Source organism: Petromyzon marinus, chromosome 21 (assembly GCF_048934315.1).
Source record: "Petromyzon marinus isolate PM22_M1 ecotype Great Lakes invasive population chromosome 21, UKy_Petmar_22M1.pri1.0, whole genome shotgun sequence".
NCBI classification, from domain to species: domain Eukaryota; kingdom Metazoa; phylum Chordata; class Hyperoartia; order Petromyzontiformes; family Petromyzontidae; genus Petromyzon; species Petromyzon marinus.
The window spans coordinates 8,336,507-8,351,597 of record NC_133687.1 but is presented as its reverse complement, the minus strand read 5'-3'; the positions used below and the strand labels follow the sequence as shown (position 1 = coordinate 8,351,597).

Below are 15,091 nucleotides of genomic sequence, written 5' to 3'. Positions count from 1 at the left end.
CGTCTGTTTTGAGGTACGGGGGCCTTTTGGTAGGGTTGGCACCTTTTTTGAGGTACGGGGATCGTTTAGTAGGGTTGCCGCCTTTTTTGGGGTACGGGGGCCTTTTGGTAGGGTTGCCACCTTTTTTGAGGTACAAAAAAGGTAAGAAAAAATACCCTGGGACGTGACTTCACCGAAAGAACCAAGAATATCCAAAAATACAGCAGGTGTCAGGCTCAGGATCTAACCCACGACCTCCTGCATACCGGGCGAGGGAGTTAACATCTCCTCGCCACCGTGGCGCCCCACAAAATGACCTCGCCCCACCCCACCCCGCCCGCGCGACTTCATGTCGACTGTCAAATCGCTCGCCTCACGTCGGGCAACTCCAATTGCCACCGCGGTAGCTCTGGTGTTGAGCCCCGTTATAGCAGCTCACCGCCCTGTCCCACTGTGCCACGGGGACGCCGGCCTTGTGCTTGGCTCTGGCTCTTGGCAGATCCGGGAAGGCACAACCAAAGACATAGACCCCCCGTATAGCCTTAATAGACTGTTGGGGCAATTTCTTTTAGTGAGCACCTTTGAAGGCCGGAACGGAACACGGGGGGGGGGGGGGGATGGGCAGCACCACATCGGACCGCATTTGTCTCCCCAGTGGCGATGTTTACACACCGCACCAGGTACTCATTTGAGGACCAGTACAGATAATCGTCACTGGGTGTTGGCTATGAGCGGCAATCGAACTCCTGGTCATCCGTAGCGCAACGCCACAATCGCTGCGCCACCGCTCCCCTACACTGCAATCACACACCACAACGACACACCACATCACCACCAGCAGCTCTGTCCGCCGGCTCTCCCCGCCAGCACGCGTGCACACGTACGCTGTACTTGAGTCTCGCCCGGACCTGCTGGATCGATTGAGCATGCTCCTTGCTTGCAATGTCCTCTGCCGCTTTGCTTCTTCACCTCTTAAAATTCACCGCACAAATGTCCTCCTCTGCACGCACAATCCTCTTTGTATGGTCCAGGTCCTGCGCCCCTTCATAGTCAGGGCTCTGGGGGAATGCGACCTCCATTATCCTAAACTGTGCCCTCTGTCTAGCGAGGTCTAAGCCTTGGCTGTGCTTGGTTATCTCAGCCTCTTGGACCCATAACTGGAGTTATTTTTATATATATAGACCCCTACATTAGTGTAGCCTCTAGATCTGGCCTACAATTTTCTGTCAGGGTCTGGCCCTTTTCCAACACTCAACCAGCCATTCGTGACTCATCCTTGGTTTTAAATTTAAAAGCTCAAGAGGTAAATACATTCTTTAAAAAATTACTGGCATTAATGTGCCATGCAAGTGACCTTACTTTGTTTCGTATCCACTGCGCCACACGCTTAGTATTCATTTCTTTCGCCGGCGAATGGCCACAAGTGTGAAGGAGTGAATACATTTCTAAAACTCGTAGGCAGTCTGTTGGCTGGGTCACCTTTCGCTGCGTGAGCAAGGACGAACCTGGGGAAACTAGGCCAGGTGACAACCCTAGCTGAGAGCCTGGGGGACACAAGCGGAGCAGCCTCTTGTCGTGAGTGGAAATTAAAGTGACGCGCCACTTTGTAACTTTGCGCTGCCGGTGCAATTGGAATTAAAAATGTAATTTCGTGGCCGAGGGTGTGAATTGCGGCCAGCGCATTGCACTGCAGTCGCGTGCAAACGTGGCGCTATTTCAAACCTCCGACGCAGCCGACGTCGCCAACAGCTGCTCGTGCGCGGGGAGAAGCTCTCTCGGGCGCTGTCCTCGGCCTGACGCGCCGCCAGAGCGACGCTGCGTCTCCAGCAATCGGAGGAGGAGGAGGAGGAGGAGAGCCGGGCCACCTGTGCCACTCGTCGCCCGCCTGCCAACGCGTCGCACGGACGGAGGAGACGCGACGGCAACGCCGCTCAAATAAGACGACGTGAACCGAGGGTTACGCCGGACCCCTTCTCTCCCCGCCCCCCTGCCACCCCGTCAGGAGCTGGCGCCGGGGTGGGCGGGACCGGCAGCACCGGTGGCAGCAGCGGCCGCTCCCCGACGCTGCAGCGCGGCGTCAGCCTGCGCTCCGCCACCGCTCTCGGCGCTTCTGGCTCCCGCTCGCCCAGCGGCTCCAGCCCCGTGGGCCGCACCGTCTCGGGCCCGGGCTCCGTGGCCGGCGGCGGCGGCGGCGGCGGCGTGGCCTCTGGCTCCAGCCCGGTGGGGAAGTCCGGCGGCGGCGGCGGCGGCGGCGGCGGCGGGCCCATCATGGCGGGGTCCGGGACGGCCCAGGGCAACGTCGCGCGGGGCTCGGCGGGCGGCGTGGGGGCCACGTTGGGAGGCACGCGCACCGCCTTCGTGACGGGCTCCGGGGCCAGCACCAGGGCCAGCTCCGGCTCGCTGGCGGGTGCGGGAGCCGGAGGAGGAGGAGGAGGAGCGGGCGGTCAGTTTGGAGACGGCAGCGCCGAAATGGAGGGGGACCTGCGGAGGCAACATCGCAAATTCAAACGCAGGTGAGATGCTGAAATGGGCGGGCGGGCGGTCGGGCGGGTGGGTGTGATGGGAAAGGGTGAGGAAATAGCTGGGGAACAAACAAGGGTTTTGGGTGAGGAGAGGAGTGACGGGAAGGAAGGGAAGAGGTGAAGACGTGAAGAGAGAGAGAGAGAGAAAGAGTTGACGGGCTATGAGGGAACTGGTGTGTGGTTAGGAGGCAGAGACTTGGTTCAAGCGTTAGGGAGGCAAACAGACTGGAATGGAAGCCGTGGCAAATGATAAGGGGAGGGATGCAGAAATGGAAAAAGTTGAAGCGAGTGACGGAAGAGCGCGTTTCGGTGAGAGCGGCGGGGAAACGCTGGGCAGATAAGGCGCAGGCCATTGATGCGATTTTCATTGTGTTAATCTCGGCGCGTACCGTCATTAAAAATGCGTTGAAGAGTCGCCCCCACATCGAAAGACCTTGACGCACGGGGGCAACCTTTTACTGCCTCTACCCACGCGACAACCAGAAGAAGAGAAAAAACGGGAGCGCAGAGAATGAATGCGTATTTTCTTTTTTTGTCAACGGTGTTCTGTCCGGATTGCTAACATGTCTTATCGACTCAGTAGGGTCCCCGGACGAAATGTGAACGCGGAATGCCGGTATCGGCAATCTGCCAAATCTGGCTAAAATACAGAAACCCCTGGCGGGGCGAGGTGGCTGGCGCTCACCTTTAATCTGGCTGCTCGGAGTTCCGCGGTTGGGGGTGTTAAGCCTTTTTCTGAGCTCGCGCGCTCGTCCACACCGAGTTACAGATCGGTCGATTGTGCGGCGTGTGATAAGCGGCACCCAGGCGCGAGGCATGAGAACAAAAGTCAAGGCAGTAGGGCCGACTGGGCGGGGTGGGGGGGGCTGCTGTAGATCCCCACGCTGGTGGGTGACACGATTCTTTTCTGGTGAAAAAGCAGACAACAGCTCCCTTCTCTAGGGTCGTTGAAGAGAGACCACTGCTGTGAAAGTGTCTCGACTCCCAGGCCCCCCTTGTCCTTAATATGCGTGCGTGCGTCCGTGCGTGCATGCCATAGTGTTCCTGACTAAGAGTTTCCACTCTACACGGACTGACGACGTCTCTTTGACCGCTTCATGGCCAGGCTAATTCAGAGAGACGGAAAAATATGAATGCAAGGGTTGTGCGATATCCATTTTTCACGATGTAACATAACATTTCTGAACTCGACAATTGTCGCGAATATTAGCCTCGTGTGATTTTACAATTGTATCTACCATCCCTCTGTGGGATTGTGTTTGTGCTTCGCAGCACTTCGGAATGAAAAGAGATGAATGTTCTTCATCAACAGTTCACTCCGCAACATGATCCTGCCATCAGTATGTTAATCATTGCAACTGTACAAGCTGTACTGCTTCTAATGGACATCACGATGCTGTCAGTCACACCATCAACAATCAAACCATTAAACAACCCAGTAAAATTAATGTCGTATGACCACGATGCCGCCAATTACTCCGAAAAAAACATTTTCCAAGGGCACTGATTGGACAGATAATATATTTTTTTGTTTCCAACTTTCATTATTTTCCTTCCGTCATTTCAGAAATACTTCAACAGGAAGTAACATTTTTGCATTGTTAAAATAAGCACCGATAATCACGATACGATGGTATTTTGCAGAACGGACGATACAATTACCGCGAATCTTATATTGCACGACACAACTCAGCATTACCACGTCTATCAATCACACGTAATTTCTGTCAAGGTGCCCTTCTTAAAATCGAGGCACCTGTGCATAAACAATGATCCTCCATGGTTTAGTCGGCAACCGTACCTTTTCAGGACATGCATAAAGTCCCTTGTCTGACGAGGAATGGAATTACACAGCGTGGGAGCCGTGTAAGCAGGGCCCCAGGCTAACCCCGAGGCTAAAAAGGGCCCTGGTGTCGGCAGGCCCTCCGTTCCACCTCGACGTAACAGCCGAGCGACGGTAGCCGTGGGCCATTGAAATCAACATTTTCTTTGATTTACGATTATCATCATGCGTGACTTTTGCCGCAGCTGAAGATGTGGAGGAGGGGGGGGGTGGTGGAAAATTTCGTTTTGTTTGAAGAAAAGTGTGTAAGTGGGTCAATTTATGTTTGATCAATTTACCTCGAGTCGAACGTGCTGATTTTTACGTAGGTATAGAAATGTTCGACGACTCCGTTTTGAGTTGTTGCAATATGTAATCCATATTTAGGCCCTTCTCTCCTATTATCCTTAGGCCCCCTTCATAGCCTTGATCCGGCCCTGCGTGTAAGCTAAGGAATGGGCCCCCAGAAGTGTGTAAGTCGCAGCCTGGGGATGTTGAGCGATCGCTCGTCGGCCGACCCAAGCGGTCGGCAGCGGCGGAAAGGAGAGCGGATATCTTCGAGGTTGCTGGGTGCGTCCTCGTGCAGGGCTTTACAGGTCAGGATCAAGGCCGGATTAAGATTTTGTAAGTCCCCTGGGCTACAGGCACTATGAGGCCCCCAGTAATATTTTCAAAGGGAAAACAAAGTTAAGGAAAAATAAATGTTATTTTTTACAAGGCTAACAACAAATACAAGTTCAGCATTTGCAAACGAAATCACTTTTCACTTCATCTCTGGAGGCCCTATAGCTGGCGGAGGCCCCCTGTGGCTGCGGCCACTAAAGCCGCCCCGTGCCTTAATCCGGCCCTGGTCAGGAGGCTGACCTTGTTGCGGCAAGCCTCGTGGAGGCCAGACAAGGGCAACGTTGAAAACCTAGCGGACTCTACAAGCGTTGTGTTTCGCACACCTAGTAGGCGCGCAGCGTACACGTTTGCGCTGCATCTAGCAGTAAATGTAAGTCACCACGGGGCAGTTGAAGCATTGGGTTTACGGCTCTTCCTTTGTAGCCGAACAGCTGATGGAGGCCGGCTCTCACATACGATGAACTGTTATTTATCCAGGTAAGGCCCACTGAGCTATATAGCTCTGTTTCAGGAGCGACTTGGCCACAAACGATAGCTCAACGAAGTGGCTTATCACGTGGACATTTATATCAGCCAAATACTCTCAATGCATGATTCTAAATGTGGAGGGAAAACCCCGGAGGACCCAGGCGAAAATTCCACGCTACCACGGGGAAAACACCGCAAGCTCCAAATATACAGCAGCACTAGGCGAGGTAGTTAACATCTCAACACCACCGTGATGATGATGATGAGAGAGAGAGAGACACGCAAGCTCCAAATATACAGCAGCAGCAGGCGTCATGGTCGGGATCGAACCCACGACCTCCTGTATACCAGGCGAGGTAGTTGACATCTCACCGCCGTGGCGCTATCATACCATAAAATCGTACACCCGACAAAATCACCCATCAGAGATTTGCCCGTATATGGAATAAAGTGGGCGTAGCTGTCCAATTCATTGGGCATTGTGGATCGCTAATTGGGATTAACTGTGATAGATTCCATTGAGTCGATCCATTAAAAAAAACATCGTGTTAATTGTAATGTGCGTGTTAATCGCCATGTCGATTCTTTGCACAATCGATCCGTGGATCGAGTAGTGATGTGACACGCCCCCCCTCCCTCCCCTTCGTGTGATTGGCTAATATCCGCGAGATCGGTGATTCCGTCGCAGTCCGCTTTAACTTTTACCACAGCGCCCCTGAGTTGCCATCCACGGCCCTATTTGTCTGAAACCGATTTCATTTTTTGACATCCGATCATCTGCTCCGCTCAAACCCAATTCAAAAGTATCTCATTTTCACCCACACATTTGGAGCCGTCTATATTTTTAACCCCTTGTTTCCCCGAGCCACGTGCATAATAATGTTTTATTTTTACACACTTTTATTTAACTCACTCTTGTCTTCTCTGGTTCTTTCGGTAAAGTCACGTAGAATGAGAATAAAATAATAAATTGAGAATTTAATTGTGTTATTTTATTTTTTCAATTTATTACCTTATTCTCATTCTACGTGACTTTACCGAAAGAACCAAAGAAGATGAATCCTTGCAGTCACGAAAGCTTTAAATCACTCTTGTCTGTTGTTGCTGCATCCTCAAATCTTGTAACTCAATTTTAACCCACTTCCCGATGTGGTATCGAGTGCAAACTCGATATACTTGTGTCATACTGATGACAATAGTATGAAAAAAAATGTAAAAACATTTTAAAACATTATTTTCTATAATGTTATGTTTCCCGCTTGGGTCTAATTGGCCACGTTATGGCAAGCTTCGGGGCCACTTCCTGGAGTCGTGGAGTTCTTACCTTACTACTAGTACGGTACATTTCATTAAAGTGTGTTTTAAAAAAAAAAATATTTTTAAATATTACTGATTACGGACCTTTGTCAATCCACTGCTGAACGAATGCCTCTCCGTGCCGTGTCGGTCACGAGGGCTGTTTGACCATACTTCGCCAAGCTGTTGAATGCGTGTTGAAGTGTATTGGAGGCTGGTTTGGATATCGGGCCGTCCATAAATGACGTCACGCACCTGGGGGGGGGGCGGGGTCAGACATTTGTGACGATGTGTGACGATGACAGGGGGGGGGGGGGAGGGGTTGAGAAATGTGACGTCACATCAAAATGCGCAACTTTAAATAAATATAGACAACACGTTCTACTTAATCAAATAGACTTTTTAATAAATGTTTTCTCCCACAACATCAGAGTGCAGCGCCACATTAAATACGCACTTCAATGACAATAGTTTAAAGCGATTTGAAGCATGTTTTATTTTTTGGGGGGGGGGGCAGAGCTTTATGACGTCATATTTGAGGGGGGGGGGTCTGACTTTTTGTGACGCCGTGTGTCAAAAATCGTCCAAAATCGCATGACGTCATTTATGGACCGCCCCAAACACCGAATGGAAACCTTTTGCAAGGAATAAAGTTCGCATTTAACCAGGCGCGGTCCTTGTGGCGAACATGCAAACAAACATTATCTGATAAATAACTGAGAGAGCCTTCTTTAGGGCCTAGTCTCGCCAGTGTCAGACCAGAGAGCGCATGCTTGGTTGCATCTTTGTCATCAGCCAGAGAGTTTAAAGTTGAAATTGCTGCCGGTCCCAATGTGGCTTAAATTGTTTCTAATTCAAAATAATTCAGAAGGAAATTGCTGAAATCCTGGGTTTGACGCTGGGCAGCCACCTGGTGGTTAAACGGGGTCAAGTGTTGAGAGTTGATGGTTTCAGCCTGGTCACCAGGGAATAGACAAAACACCAATTTAGGTATGTGGCTTGTCACATAATTTGGCATACTCCAGCTTTGAGAAGTTTAAACATTTTTGTTTCCATTGTGATGCAATGATGTGATCTTTACAAGACGTGAAACAGCGTGCCAGCCAATATGGTTAAAGGCTTACGAGTTGGCCTGTGGCTGCATCTGCAGACCTAACGCTATGCTGCCTGCTGCAAGTATTTGATTCGATGCTTCTATTACCTTCAATCAACGGGGAAGTTCAACGTCTGTAAGCCCTGCCCCTTCCGCTTTAGGACCCGGTCCTTCTTCTTTATGCTCCACCCTTTTTACTCCTAAGGACCTTACTACTTCCTGATTAGGCCCCACATCTTCCTGTTTCATCTCTGCCCCTTTCCTTTTTAGGCCCCGCCCCTTTTATTTGTTAAGCCCTGCCTCTTTATGTTTAGGCCCCGCCCCTTTTATTTGTTAAGCCCTGCCTCTTTATGTTTAGGTCCCGCCCCTTTCTCTAAACACAGGTTAGGGCGTGTTTGTGAAGTGGTGAGGATTGTGAGGAAGGTTTCGTGGGAGAGTGTGTGCCCTGAGCAGTAGGGAGCGGTGGCGCAGCGGTTAGCATGCTGCCCTACGAACCCGGCGACCCGACTTCGAATCCCGCTCAAGACCAAGAACAGTGGCGAATATCTGAACCGGTCCTGGGCCTCGCCTAGGTCGACTCAGCCTCAAATAGGTATCTGGTCTGGTGTGTAAACATCAAAACTGGGCGATACAAAAGCAACCGGGCGTGCCGTGCCGGCCTTCAAAGGTGCTCGCTAACAGCACTTGCCCCAACAGTCTGTTAAGGCTATATGGGGGATCTTTGTTTTTGCCCTCAGCAGTAGGTGGTGGTTGGCAGGGTCAGTAGAGGTAGGCATAGCTGAACGATAATGGCCCAAAATCTTAAATTGGAGCTATGAAATAATTATGTTGAAGAAAGTTTGTAAGTAATTCTATGATGTCATTCTCTGGGTGCCATTCATGTGGACATGAGATGAAGTGCTTGCTCGCCGTTCGACTTCCGAATGGAAATTTCTCCACCGAGGGCACGCTGGAATATAACCGAGACATGATGACCACAAATGTAATTGCTGCATTACAGTCTTCTGACAGAATCATAAATATCATGGAACTTGTCGTGATTTTAATTCCCATGTACTCTGGGAAAATAAATAGCCCGCGCTATTATATTCAATGTAACTTCAGTTGCAAGCTTTCATTAGGCATGAATGCCTTCTTTAATGTGTAATATAGAACTGCCCGTGACGCTGCATGTGACGTGAGACGCATGCTGAGTGTGTCGCAGGGCAGGGGTCGACAACCAAAACAACAAGAAAATAAATCTAATTCGGTAAAACACTCGATCTGTAAGAGGTTTTTTTTGGGTTAGATCGCGTAAATATAAATGTGACGTTAAACCCGCCAACACCCAACACAGCCAATTAGTAAGGTTTGTCACGCAAACAGAACGTGCCAATTCGTTACTAGATCAGCACACCGGTCCGTTTACAATCCCAATACGACGTTTCGCCGGTGATTACAATCAGCCTCATCAAGCGACAGCCGAATATGGTGGCGGGCTTAACGACACATTTATATTTACGCGATCTAAAACCCCCCAAAAAAACCCTCTATTATTTGGATGATATTGGTCGCGAAAGCCTACGTGTTAAAAACGCTCAGTACTTCAAGAGCCACAATGCACGTGGATACAAGACTGTGGTGGTCCTCAATAAACAACGTCACGAAGCAGTCTTTAAAGAGCCGCATGCGGCTCCGGAGCCGCAGATTGCTGACTCCTGCCCATGTTGAACTGGACTCGTATGGTAAATTGGACTCCCATGGCAAACTGGACTCCCATGGTAAATTGGACTCGCGTGATAAACTGCACTTCATGGTAAATTGGACTCGCATGGTAAATTGGGCTCCCATGGTAAACTGGACTCGCATGGTAAATTGGACTCCCATAGTGAACTGGACTTCCATGGTAAATTGGACTCCCATGGTAAACTGGACTCACATGGTAAATTGGACTCCCATGGTGAACTGAACTCCCATGGTGAACTGGACTCACATGGTAAACTGAACTCGCATGGTAAATTGGACTCCCATGGTGAACTGGACTTCCATGATGAACTGAACTCCCATGGTAAACTGGACTCCCATGGTAAACTGGACTTCCATGGTAAACTGGACTCCCATGGTAAATTGGACTCGCATGGTAAACTGGACTTCCATGGTAAATTGGACTCGCATGGTAAATTGGGCTCCCATGGTAAACTGGACTCGCATGGTAAATTGGACTCCCATAGTGAACTGGACTTCCATGGTAAATTGGACTCCCATGGTAAACTGGACTCACATGGTAAATTGGACTCCCATGGTGAACTGAACTCCCATGGTGAACTGGACTCACATGGTAAACTGGACTCGCATGGTAAATTGGACTCCCATGGTGAACTGGACTTCCATGATGAACTGAACTCCCATGGTAAACTGGACTTCCATGATGAACTGAACTCCCATGGTAAACTGGACTTCCATGGTAAACTGGACTCCCATGGTAAATTGGACTCGCATGGTAAACTGGACTTCCATGGTAAATTGGACTCGCATGGTAAATTGGGCTCCCATGGTAAACTGGACTCGCATGGTAAATTGGACTCCCATAGTGAACTGGACTTCCATGGTAAATTGGACTCCCATGGTAAACTGGACTCACATGGTAAATTGGACTCCCATGGTGAACTGAACTCCCATGGTGAACTGGACTCACATGGTAAACTGGACTCGCATGGTAAATTGGACTCCCATGGTGAACTGGACTTCCATGATGAACTGAACTCCCATGGTAAACTGGACTTCCATGATGAACTGAACTCCCATGGTAAACTGGACTTCCATGGTAAACTGGACTCCCATGGTAAATTGGACTCGCATGGTAAACTGGACTTCCATGGTAAATTGGACTCGCATGGTAAATTGGGCTCCCATGGTAAACTGGACTCGCATGGTAAATTGGACTCCCATAGTGAACTGGACTTCCATGGTAAATTGGACTCCCATGGTAAACTGGACTCACATGGTAAATTGGACTCCCATGGTGAACTGAACTCCCATGGTGAACTGGACTCACATGGTAAACTGGACTCGCATGGTAAATTGGACTCCCATGGTGAACTGGACTTCCATGGTGAACTGAACTCCCATGGTAAACTGGACTCCCATGGTAAACTGGACTTCCATGGTAAACTGGACTCCCATGGTAAACTGAACTCCCATGGTAAACTGGACTCCCACGGTAAACTGGACTCCCATGGTATATTGGACTCCCATGGTAAACTGGACTTCCATGGCCAGGGGGTGGACAACCAAAATAACAAGAAGAGCCATTTTTTTCGATTTATTTGAAAAAGAAAACCCTCAATATTTCAAATAGCCGCCAATGCAGTCCTTAAAGAGCCGCCGCAGGTTGGCGACCCCCTTGCTCTCAGGGGCAGGGGGCAGAGAGTGTCAAGAGCTCAGCGCTAGACACAACCTTCTGCTCAGAGGATATGAAAAGGGAATCTCTGGCCAAGCAGAGAACCCAAAGGCCAGTCAGCCAGCTTTGAATGACATTGTTGAATCAAAGAGGCCCGAGGGCAGAAGTAGATATTTCATCAAATAAAGATTTTGGGTGGCTGAAGAAAATAAATAGCGCGATTCGGGGAGTTACGAGAAGCCCTCAACGCGGTCCGTCGGTGGGAGCTTTAAAATTGTAAGCGTCCGTACAAAGGTTGACGGAATTACGAGGAGACGTCGGTGCCCAGCTAAGATGCATAAAGGAAATAAATTTGAATAGCATGTAGCTTCGCATTCGCTCTGGGATTACTGCCGCCCGTCAGATACACAACATGCACATGGCATTGGGATTTATTGGTGAGGTGCTTGATGCATGCCTGCCATTTGAAGAGGCTGCTGGGCTTATGCGGAGAGCACTCTTGACCCCACACTCCACACGCTCGCTGCCGATGATTCTGCTGCTGATGCTGCTTCATTGTGGAATCTTAAGCCAGCTGCCCGGCAGAAATCTGCAGAAGCGAGGAGGCCTTTAAAATATAAACTTTGTTCAAAAATTGAAGTACCACTTTATAAACTCACCACAGGGAGGTGCAAGCAGCCAGACGACTTTTGGGTAAGGCCACTTGATAATCTGGACAAATTTGTGCCGTTAAGAACCCTCCACTACCCGACAAAGTGGAGCAAATTCCTGTGCCACGTGTACAAGTGTTTGATGCGCCAATTATTATAAATTCAGCTCACTCACCGGTAAGTCGTAGAACAACCCTCACAACCGAAGCTTAGCCACAATTATACGCGATCTTTGGCATGAAAAAACAGCAACCATCATCAGGACCAGGTCGCGGAAGTCAGAATAAAATATCCAGGAAGTCAGACCAATCGTATTTAAACTGTTTACGTTTGATTGGATGTTCCTCTGAGACTCCAATTTAAGAAGCTGGGTCAGGTGACATGGTTATTCACGCTTCCTGGATTTTATTCTGACTTTCTGGATCTTGTCTTTTACGATGCTTGACGCATTTTTAAGTGAAACGTAGGACCCAATGGCTACATTTTGGTTGTGAAAATAGCTTTTAAATCTACGGGACAGCTGAAACAATAACAATTAAACGCTTGTTCACGAGACAATTTTATTTGTTTGGCTGTGACTGAGGCTGGAGAGCTTTAACGACACGAACTCGTTCTTTACATAATTCCTTTACTTAAAAACAAAGAAGTGGTAGAAATTGTTTTAACGTAAGACCTGCATTCGCGTTGATCCTCCAGTTATACTTGGCAGTAACCGTGTGCGTCTAACTTTCAATTCGATAAAGGTGCCGCTCTAGAGCAACTAAGTGCAAAACTAAGGGCCAGAGAGGAAGCTTAACCACCAAACATGGAGCCCCTTCACTACCGCTCCTCCAGTGGCCATTGATTCTTAAGAGCATTCACGAGGACATTTAGGCCTGGCCCTCCCATCCCCTACAGGGGTATCAGAGCTTAGGAAGCCACCAGGGTTGTACAGTTTATTGAAACAGTTTATTGAATACATGCCTTTTTAGACAGGCCTCCATTGCATTGCAATCCGTAATGTGCGTTTGTGCCGGTGTCACGCCCCTTTCATATCCCTCTTGCGGTCGTGTACCTGAATCGTTTTGCCCATAAAAAAATATACTTTTGGAAAGAGAGAGGGAAGAAAAAATCTAAAAAGATCCGCCGGCAACTGAAGCTTAGTTGAACAGCTTCTAAATACGCCACCTGTCTATTCGCTGCTCGGTCTTGAGAGTCGGGGGCACGGCTCGTATCCATTTGAAATAGAGAAACGAGGAAGCAGTGTTATGTGCTCTGCATTCGTTTGGGTGGGGAGGGGTCAGCTATTTTTGTCCTCCGATAGTGATACACGCAAAGTTGAGCGGAGCATCCCGGGACGCTTGAGGCAAAGATCAGAACTTCTCGTGAGCACTTGTCCTCTGAGGTTCCCAGGCGAGTCAAGAGTGGTAATTGCTTTGTAAATCTCGTTAAGAGCAATATCGAAAGCCAATAAGGGATGGGGGAAAGGAGTTCTAGTGCTGAATGACACCTCCCCCTCCTCCTCGCAAATGACCCAGATTATTTTGTGCACTCTGTCTTGGCCCGTGTGGTTATTCTTTCTTTACAAAGTAAGGCGTAATGCGGAAGGTTGAAAAGTAAACTTTAATCGTCATTCACTTTGGAAAGTTAGATTCGCTTCAATTTATTTTGAAGTACCCTGTGAGTTAAGAATCTCTTAAGTCGAGTTTCATCAATTAAAAACACGCCGTTTCCGTGGCAGACGTAACACATCAGATAAAAAATAAATTAATAATGCGAATGAATTTATATTTAAAAAAAGGAAAGATATAATTTCAAATATTAAATTCATGTTATAAAAGTGCAAGATTAGGCATATGAAGTGCCAGTGGTAAAACGCACCGTTTCCCAAGAAACACTACATTTAAATCAATTTTTTGTACTAAAACGCTTTCTTTCTAGAGAGAAAGGGATGTTTCGTCTTTTTTAATGAGCTTGAAAACTAAATTTAAAATTCTTCACCAGGAACGGAAGATGTGTGTGCCTGCGGATCACAGTTTGTTATTTAACAAAACAGGTATTTCGTGAAAATGAACGGGCCGAGGGAATTGTCAACTTCTGAAAGTATCCTAAACCAAGCCATGGGCCAACGATAAGCTTGAGTGCAGATTATTATTACTATTATTTGTTTCGTCAAAGTTTATGAGCTTGTATTTGTTTTGGCCATCCTTTGAACCACGGGATTTTAGTCAACGTATACATTCGTTCATAAATGCGTATCGTTTTTTTTTTGTAGCGTGGCTTAGGTTTCAGTGCAGAGGTCAATTCATGCGAACAAAGTAAACCCGGGCTGGATTGTGCGCGCAAGTCGAGAAGGCGGCCTTCGCTTTGCGCGCGTGGGAGCGTTGCTGCTAAGGTGCCGTTGTGGGGACAGGTCACCACCTGAAGGGTGGTGCCACTTGTCGGGATGAGGTGGCGGGTCTGTCGTGTCTCACTGCGTTCGTGTCGGCAGGCGCTACGTCAACCCCAACCTTGAACTGACAAGGAAAGTATCCCCGCCACACGGCAAAACAACCTCCATTCTAACGGCGCCACGTTGAACCGCGCACGAGCCGCTGAATTTGTGTTGAATTATTCATTTTAATTTATTTCCTTTGCAATTCTGACCATTATTGCACACCGCGGATAGTTAATCGTGCAACGACAGTGATAGAAATATGTATTTTTATGACTATGCACCGGCGTATCCTGCGTCTGGTTAACACTTTCTAAAGCATTTCGTGGTTTTAAAATACATAATAATAAAAAATGTAAACCTCAAAATGAAAATGTCCACGCTGATTTCACCCAAATGTTTTGTGGGGAGATAAATATAATGCGACTTGACAAGTCCCACCGAGAGAAAACTGTTACGCGGCAATACTTGGCATACGGGCGATGATTTAGTGATTCGCATTAATATCATCGTGTGATGTTTTAAAATCTATTTGGTGCCATAGAAGCAAGCGCTGGGACCTCTTACAATGAAAGCAAGTGGGCGTGAGAGCAAATTGCGTTCAAATTAATTCCTGTGTTCACGTTTATTACGGCAGAGATGCATTACACGAGGTTAATCATGAATATTAAACATAAAAAGAAAAAAAACTGTTATTAAGTTGCAATAATAATATTAAAATGGATAGTACAATTATTGCATAACGATAACAATCGTGGCATTGGAACCATATGGTCGGGATCTAAATACACATCTGCAAAACCCAATAATATAAACGATTGCGCGAAACAGGTTACACAAAACAC

The 15,091-nt window shown here is 48.2% G+C and overlaps 1 protein-coding gene and 1 long non-coding RNA gene across 5 annotated transcripts in view; one reads left to right on the top strand and one right to left on the bottom strand.

The window, feature by feature from the left end:
- Positions 1-15,091, top strand: part of LOC116944325 (SH3 and multiple ankyrin repeat domains protein 2-like) — a 375,705-nt gene that overhangs the window by 178,478 nt on the left and 182,136 nt on the right. For all 4 annotated transcript variants that reach the window (XR_012942522.1, XM_076068527.1, XM_076068526.1 and 1 more), the window contains one exon: positions 1,982-2,492. Coding sequence is in view for 3 of the 4 variants with exons in the window: in XM_076068527.1 (XP_075924642.1) it covers positions 1,982-2,492 (511 nt within the window). In the remaining variant the exon portion in view is untranslated. The remainder of the gene's footprint in view (positions 1-1,981; positions 2,493-15,091) is intronic.
- Positions 2,317-6,976, bottom strand: LOC142925564 (uncharacterized). The gene is made up of 3 exons (XR_012942523.1): positions 6,817-6,976; positions 2,891-2,965; positions 2,317-2,460 (listed from the first exon to the last, which is right to left on the bottom strand). It is a non-coding gene; the product is annotated as an uncharacterized LOC142925564 (long non-coding RNA).